The following is an 8410-nucleotide window of genomic DNA, read 5'->3' as shown; positions in this document are numbered from 1 at the left end:
ACAGGCTTCAGGACAACAAAGTCAGTGTTTCAGAGCGACCATCACAAAGTCCTGATCTCAGTCCCACAGAGAGTTTGTGCTCAGAGCTGAAAAGACAACAAACCTGACTCAGTTCCACCAGTTCTGTCAGGAGGAACGGGACTAAATTACAGCAAATTATTGAGAGAAGATTGTGGAAAAAAAACCAAAACCTGTGACCCAAATCATACAGTTTAAAGATAACACTACCAAATACTAAGAAAATGAATGTAAACTTGTGATGCTGAAAAAAATAATAAATGAATCTCTCATTTTTGGAGGCATTTAACAAACAGAAATAAGTTTTGGAATTTAACTGACCTAAAACAGGAAAGGTTTAGTCTGATTTAATGCTAGACAGTGTAAAAATGGTTGTGTGTGTTTTTATACAGTGAATATGTTTTTAATTGTGAATAACCATATGATGTAAAACTGACAGTGGTGCAAAAGTTTATAAAATGGCATTAGCATGAACTGCCATTAAATTTTGGTAACTGGAGACAGCAATAATTCACTTTAGCCTTATATGTGTTTGGACTAGCCTTTAGCTTATGAAACTGGTTAGAATTAAACTCTGTTTCTCCAAACTGGAATTGTTCAAAGAGCCATCAAAAAAACTTGAGAAACTAATTGTTCATAACTTTTACAAAAGCACCACTTAAAAATGTCAGAAATATCCCTTTAAATGTTTTAAAACTATGGTTAAAGGTTGGGGTATCCCATAATATTTGTTACTAACCCCAAAATAGTTGCGAATGTCTTTAATTTTGTTTGCAGGGATGTTTTCATGTAATCATTTATTAAACATGGACAGACAGGGCGGCTTTGATTAAATGTACAAACGGCTTGCCATAGGCTCAGTGCCTTCCAGATGCTCTCACGTGCCGCTGCGGAGCAACAAATGTGCTTCAAACTCGCAGAAATTCAGCCCAAACTCGGTGCCGTGCGGTGACTTCACCTCCTGCGTACCAACCCACCCCCTCCTCCTGAAGGAGGCCTGGTTCGGGACAGTCCCGTCTCCGCTCTGACGACCGGAGTGCGCGCGGCAGGACCCGCGGTGACCGCAGAGGGCACGCGGAGCTCCCAGCAGAGCTCCCCTCGCGCAGCTCCGCTCAGCTATGCTGCACTTCAGTTGTTGACTCAGAAGAAAGGAGGCGTCGGTAAGTCGCTTCTTGTGCTTATTTGCTCAGGAATTCACCAGTTTCAGGCTCGGCATCGGAAACTTTCTGCTCAGCTTGTTTGCAGCGTGTGACACTTTGATGATTTTGTTTTATTTTTGCTGAAGGAAAGAGTTCCAAAGTTTGTCAAAGCTTCAGTTTCTGGTTGTGCAACAGCCTGTGATTTGAGGGTAACTGCCTGAGTAAAAGAAAGAAAGAAAGAAAACGTGCTGTCACAGTTCTGTTCACGGTTTTTGGTGCTGGATTGTAGTTTTCTGTTAAGAAACTGCAGATATTTTCTTGTAATCCGTTAATCTGCAGAGCAGGCAGCTCTCTCTGCACTTTGCTCTGTGTGATTGGCTTTATGTCAGCTCAGTATTCTTAACATTTCTGCACAGAAGAAAGAATTTAAGTTCCTGACGCACAAACTTATTTCGTCTTTGAATATTTGGTCAGTAACCCCCCCCCCCCAGGGCTTAGTGCACCAGAGAAGCATCCTCCCAGCATGGTGCACCTCATGTTAAGCAGGGTTTTCCAACATGATGGTATGAGATGTTTGCAGATAATGTCAGTAGTTTATTGTTTTAATAATGTGTTAGCCCAAGTTTGTGTGTTTGTTGGAAAAAATGTCTCATTAACAACTTTTAATCAATGGATTTTAACAAATCTCTCAGAAAGTGATAATTGGATATCCATCAACAAATTATTAACTTTTATAGTCAAGCTGATTCAAGTTGGCTGCCCCATCTAACTGACTAAAAAGCCCAAAACTGTCAGTCAACTGGGCAGATTTGACCAAACCTTTAATGTAGTAGTTATTTGGATCTCCATCACATATTCTAAGCACTAGCAGATTGTGCACGATCTTTGTTAAAACAATTGCCAATAACTATTTGGAGTCAACTGTCTTTGTCTGTTCGCAAAATATCTTTTGAACTAATGGATGGATTTAATGGGATTTACAGGAAATAATCATTGGATGTATGTTTACAACAGATTAACTTTTGGAACCAACCCACTTTAAGATTGCTGCCACAGCCAGCGGACTTTAAAAAATACAAAAATGGCTATAATTCAATTTTAGAGATATTCTGCTTAATTTTGGTGTCATTTTATCTGAGAATCATCCATCCATCTTGTACCACTTATCCGTGGTTGGGTTGCAGGGGCAACAGGTCCAGGCCCCCAGCCTCCAGCTCCTCCTGGGGGATCCCAAGGCGTTCCCAGGCCAGAGAGGATACATAAACCCTTTAGCAAGTTCTGGGTCTGCCCCGAGGTCTCTTCCCAGTGGGACATGCCCAAAAAACCTCCAAAGGGAGGTCCAGAAGGCATCCTAATCAGATGCCCAAACCACCTCAGCTGACTCCTTTCGATGTGAAAGAGCAGCGCCTCTACTCCAAGCTCCCCCAGGATGATGGAGCTCCTCATCTTATCTCTAAGGCTGAGCCCGACTGCCCTACAAAGGAAGCTCAGTTCAGCCGCTTGTATACGGCATCTTGTTTTTTCGGTCATAAAGGCCTGCAGATGCACTTTTTGCACCATGTGCTGGTTTCCGCCTGAAGGGTCTGGCTCCTGCAACAATGTATCACCTTCGCTCTGTTGCTGTGAGACTCATTGCATTTATATTTGACCGTCTTCCATCAAGGAAATGGGGGGGAAAAAAAACCCAAGGGATTTTTATCAAGCAATCGTTGGGCATTCACAGACATTGTCACAAAACTCTGTTGATGGATGCTCTGCGCATGATTGACATTCAGTCCTTGATCCACTTCGCTTGTCTGTGAACCCTGAGTGATGCTTTAAGGAGTCTGTCATGTGTAAGTGACTTTTATGCATATACACTTAGTGAGTATGCCCTGAATCGTCCAATTGACCCTAGGGTTGTCATATGATTAAGTGTAGAAAAAAAATAAGGCCAGAAGATTTGTTTTTGCTTTAATCCCTACATATGTTGAGCATGACATCTCATGACATCACATGAGATCATACAGAACATTATTTTCAATGTTTTGACCCAAGCAGCTACAACTCTATTATTTCTCAACATAAAATAATCTCAATCTAAAACTCGGGCATGAAAGGTGGTGGGCAATATGCAGCCTGTCAATGAACACTAGGCCTTTTATTATTTCTGTCTTCTTGTTGCACCTTGTCTACTAACACCATGATCATCATGAGGTTAGTGTCAATTTAGCCTGATTTGTTTTTAACCCTTTATTAACCAGTCACAGAAACAAAGCAAGTAAATGTCAGCACTGTCTGATCAACTTCACTATATTTACAATACTCAAAGTAATCTATTTTTCCCATTCTGTTTTTGTTTTGTTTTTTTTCAATACTTTCCTGAGGATCATTAAGGCTCTGCTGTCAGATTATCTTTAAGTCAAACATTAGCACAGGCGTGACTCTTATTGAACGGTAACGTGTGCACGGTGCAAAGGTTTCAATGAATTACGATCTGCCCTGGATCCTTGCTTAACCTCACCCTGGTCATAATTAGAATTGCAAAATTTGGAGTCATTAAAAATGAAGGTGAGATATCAGTGAATTGAGCCAGAATATAAAATGGTGTAATGATGCTCTGTTGGTTACATTCCATGAGGAAATGTGTATTTTTATTACAACTGAAAATGCAGAAATTTATTATCAACCTTTTTTGACATAATGGAAAAATAAGCCAACCTAGTTCTGCTTAAAACATGTAAGGTGTCCAAAATAAAACTGACTCAAGGGGATTAACATGTGAACTAAAAAGATTCTTAAGAGATTTGGAAAGGTGCCATAAAATCCAACAGCTCAGAAGAAATTTGGGACTTCCTTTTATAATAATCAAAGCTGATGAAATGTCAAAGTTTTGACATGGGAACTGTATAAGAAGTGCAACGAGGAACAAAATCAAAGAATTAGGGTCACCATGGTACCAACACACCTGAATGTCTCACCACCTGACAGCACTCTTAATAACAGGTAGACAGAAAAGCAGGGTAGTAAGTCTACAACAGTCACTGTCAAAAACTGTAAGCACTTTCACAAAACAGTGGAACTCAGTTGCGTTCATGTGGAGCATTATGCACTAAATGTTTGACAAATGTCTCCCCCATATAATTTTCATTTCTTTTTTTGTGTGTGCAATTGACCAATTATTCAATTAAATGCAGAGTTGTGTGTTGTTATTCATCTTTTCCTTAGTAATAAATCTGTTTGTTGTTTAGGTTTTTAAAAATGAGGCCTGGTTGTAGCACAGACTGTATGTCATCATTAAATCACATCCATGAGCCCCAAAGCCAGCCTACCTTTCCACAAGTCAGCTGGGAGGTAGTGGCAGAGTCACAACAGTCAACATATGTAAAGGTAAGCCAGAGTTGCCCCACGCTGGGGTTGAAGTCAGTCCATTGTTGCTGCGACTCTGCCACTACCTCCCTTAGCAGCTCAGTGGTGTGACATCCACAGGTTGACTTCAACTCCTCATGCCACCTTAGTCCATTAAGAAAGGGCACCAAGACAACCAGAACAGTCCCAGCTTAAAGCGTTTTGTGAAAGTGCCCATAGGTCCTATTGAAAAAAATTCTGTATGTTAGAAGGATCTCATATCACGTCACATTTTTGGTTTAGTGTTTTATGTAGAATATATGACCCAAAGCTTAGATACAATGGAAGTCAATGAGAGTTTGGATGTGTGCACTCAACAGTGTGGGAGTGCTTTTAGAGAAAACCATAAGTGAGAGACACATTAATTTAAAGAAGATCAAAATGCCTTTATTTTGATGTAAAAACTTTATAAGAATTGTAACATTTGTGGAAGTAAGAAAAAGATTTTTTTTAAAGATGTAGACGCCTGAGAAGTTAGTGTGATATTACACTCTGAGTTAAATATTTCATACTTGAATCTTCAAAAATCCATAAAAGATAACTAAATGCCAGTTCAGTCATGCAAAGTCCAACTTTCTGCAACCCTTTTAATTTTGAATGTGCCCTAGAGCTCCACAGATGCTCAGTTTTCTTTCCATTGTTGTGGATGTGGAAGTTTTTTTGCTATTATTTGCTAATTTTATTTATGTCGTACAGTGTACCAAAAGTCACAGCACACGGTTTCCTTTTGAGCGATATAGTATTTTTATGTATTTTATGTTTGGGGTTTATCCAAAACATAAAATACATCAATGCATGTAGTGAATCAAAGATCGTGTTAGAAACAGAAAAATAACAGCTGAATAATATTAAGGGTGCTTCACCCTTAATTAGGCACAGAATAAATGTATTTCTTATACATCACTGGCAGCTTTGACAGTCTGACAAGGTGCATTTTCAAGTTTATTGGTCACATTTAGGGCAGTTTTTCTTCTAGCCTCATCTCAGAATTTACCAATTGCATTATTATTGTTCTGCTCCTCTTTTCCATTGAAGAAAATCAACTCATGATTGATGCGAAATGAGTGATTGGCCTCCTCATCTCTGTTTGAACTGATTGGTTGTTTGAGAAGTCGTTAAACTGAATCCTGTTTATGTCCTTGGTCAAGGTTCTCTGTGTTTGCTGATCAGAGCTAAAGGTTTCTCGCTGTGGTGAAAAACTTTAAACTAAAACCTCCACTAAGCTTGTACTGAATAACTGCACATTTTCTTCTCGTTTTGTTTGCAGACATTGCACTGACAGAATGAGGACAAAAGAAGAGGTGAAGACCATCAACCAGGATCTGGAGGATGAGATGGTAGATATCAATTCATTGTTATGTTTTAATATTTATTTTCTTTATTTTGGAGTGTCACAGTGGTCCTTTTAAACAGTTAAAACTTTGAAAAAACTCTGTTCAAAAATATATGGAGTAATGTAGACAGGACCTTAGACATACAGACAGACAGTCAAATTATTTATTTATAAAGGGAAATTCAAAATTCCTCTTTTGCTGCTGGTAGTGAAAAACTAGAAAGTTTCTGAAGAAACTTAGAATGGGACTGCATGTGTGAATGTTCGTCCTGATTGACTGTTGCTTTAAAAGCTGATCCATTGTAGACAGGCATCATAAAAGGCTGACCTTCGACACATGAGGAGTACAGCTGTGAAGTTTGAACTTGCTACTGTACACAGTTTCAGAGCTAGAACTCGTGGGCTCTTGTGACCTTGACCTTTGACCTCGTGACCTTGATGTCTAAAGGGCAATCCCTAGACCCACCGGGAGTCCAGCTGTGAAGTTTCACCTTCCTACGTCACATGGTTGCGAAGTTAGAGCATGGACAAGTTTAGATCAAAATTTTGACATTGTTATGTTTGGCGGCCATTTTGTTGTTTTGTTTTACCATTCAGTATGTGATGGGACTCAAGCTGAAAAGAAAGCTGAAAGAAACTTTGAGGAATTAAAATGGCACGGTTTGTGACCTTGACCTTTGACCTTGTGGCTTTGTAATCTCTTACAGTGATCCCTGACCCATGAGGGTTGTAGCTGTGAAGTTTGACCTTCTTAAGTTACACGGTTTTAAAGTTGGAGCACAAACAACTTTAGGTCTGAATTTTGATGTCGTTAGCTTTGGCGGCCATTTTGTATTTTTTTTTCTCAGCATTCAGTATACGATGGGGCTCTGTGTCAGGTGCTACCATACCATATTTGAAAAAATGAGTGGGTTGAAGCTGAAAAGTGTGTGGTTGTAGAACGGATAAATAATACAACACCAGTGTCTAAATAATGCCAAAATAAACTGTTAAACACTGGAGCCAAGCGACCAACACGTTTTCCAAGACTAGTTTTTTTTTTTTTTAATAACAGCTTATTTTTATATGCATGCCGACACTTGAAAACAGTCGCAGCCAAGTGGGTTAATGGTTTAAGACATAAGTTTTAATTGTGTCCAAAACTTTAAGGATGCTAAGGAAACACCTCTGTTAATGCTTTATGTTAAAGCTAAGTTTATTATTTCTTGCTATCAAAGGCAAAATGTTTTAATGAAACTCTGTTATTGGATGTACATTTACAGCTGAATAACTTTTGGAGCCAAAAAAATGTCTATAACTCAGTCAGATATATTTACAGATATTGAACTAAAAGTTGGTGTGGTTGTAGCTGAGAGTCATTCACAGCACATACTCTGATATACTCTATATATTGCACTATATCTTTGTTTAAAACTTTGGCATTAACTGTTAGAACCAACACTGTCTCTCATAGCAAAATATCTCATGAACCCTTGGGTAGATTTTAGTGAAACTCTCAGAAAATAATCATTGGATGTACATTTACAACATTTGGAGTCAGTCCAATCCAAGATGGCTGCCACAACAAATTAACCTTAGCTAGCCTAACACAGAAATGGCTGTAACTCATATAGCAGTTATTGAGCTAAAATATGGTGTGGTGGTAGCTGAGAGTCATCGTCAATACATTTTATGAGCACCAACTGAACCCAGAACATGTCACAATATAGCAAAATGTCATTTTCAGGGTTTGACTAAAATGGCTTTAACTCTGCCATTTCGAGGGCCACTATCCTGCATGTGTTACTTGTTTCCCTGCTCCAACACACCTGATTCAGTGGCTGAATCACCTCTTCATGTTCTGCAGAAACCTGTTAATCAGCCATTGATTCAAATCAGGTGTGTTGGAGCAGAGAAATAAGTAAAACGAGCAGGATAGTGGTCCTCGAGGACCAGGATTGGACACCACTGACGTAAGAGGATCTCAGTTTAAAACTGTGACATTAAATGTGGTAAGCGATAACCATTTCTTCAAGGAATGCTAGGCCTTTTATTTACTTTTTTTTCGTTCCAGCAGTATTCTGGTTGATAGGAAACTATGTGAGTTTTTTTTTAAATTTTTTTTTATTTTTTTAAAGACTAATATAAATACGCCTTTGAGTTAAATGGTCTTTTCCTTTTATCAGTGCACCATACAAAACAAAGTGTCGGTACATTAACATGAGCATGCACCTGTGCAGGAGGTGTGGGGGTACCGGCCCTGTCGGTGGAAGATGATCCTGGTGGGTGTGGGGGTCGTTTGCTCCGGTGGTCTTTTACTGCTGCTACTCTACTGGCTGCCTGAGTGGGGAGTCAAGGGAACGTGCACACTCACCTCGCTGAGGGACGCTCACACTCTGCTGCTCAGGACAACGGTAAGGAAACCACACTGTGCTGTTAAGTTTTGTGGTTTTATTTGTAATTACTTAAACACTTTACCTCTTTTATACAAGCAAAAATAGGAAAATAAATAAATGATTCAGGCAGGGGTGGAAATTAAAAATTTTATGGCTGG

General features: G+C 39.3%; 1 protein-coding gene across 3 annotated transcripts in view; it reads left to right on the top strand.

The window, feature by feature from the left end:
• The first annotated feature begins 896 nt into the window (after positions 1-896).
• The window catches only part of LOC108248533 (probable cation-transporting ATPase 13A3), a 53196-nt gene continuing 45682 nt past the window's right edge, over positions 897-8410 (top strand). For 2 of the 3 annotated variants that reach the window (XM_037982030.1, XM_037982029.1), the window contains exons 1-3: positions 897-1178; positions 5812-5881; positions 8097-8270. In XM_037982030.1, the coding sequence (XP_037837958.1) occupies positions 5828-5881; positions 8097-8270 (228 nt within the window). In that variant the 5' untranslated portion in view covers positions 897-1178; positions 5812-5827. Of the gene's footprint in view, positions 1179-5811; positions 5882-8096; positions 8271-8410 lie in introns of those variants that run through there. The other variant, XM_037982031.1, reaches the window with a different exon arrangement.

The sequence above is a fragment of the Kryptolebias marmoratus genome, linkage group LG20 (assembly GCF_001649575.2).
Source record: "Kryptolebias marmoratus isolate JLee-2015 linkage group LG20, ASM164957v2, whole genome shotgun sequence".
Taxonomy (NCBI): domain Eukaryota; kingdom Metazoa; phylum Chordata; class Actinopteri; order Cyprinodontiformes; family Rivulidae; genus Kryptolebias; species Kryptolebias marmoratus.
The sequence above is the reverse complement of the archived record's forward strand: the minus strand, read 5'-3'. Positions and strand labels throughout refer to the sequence as shown.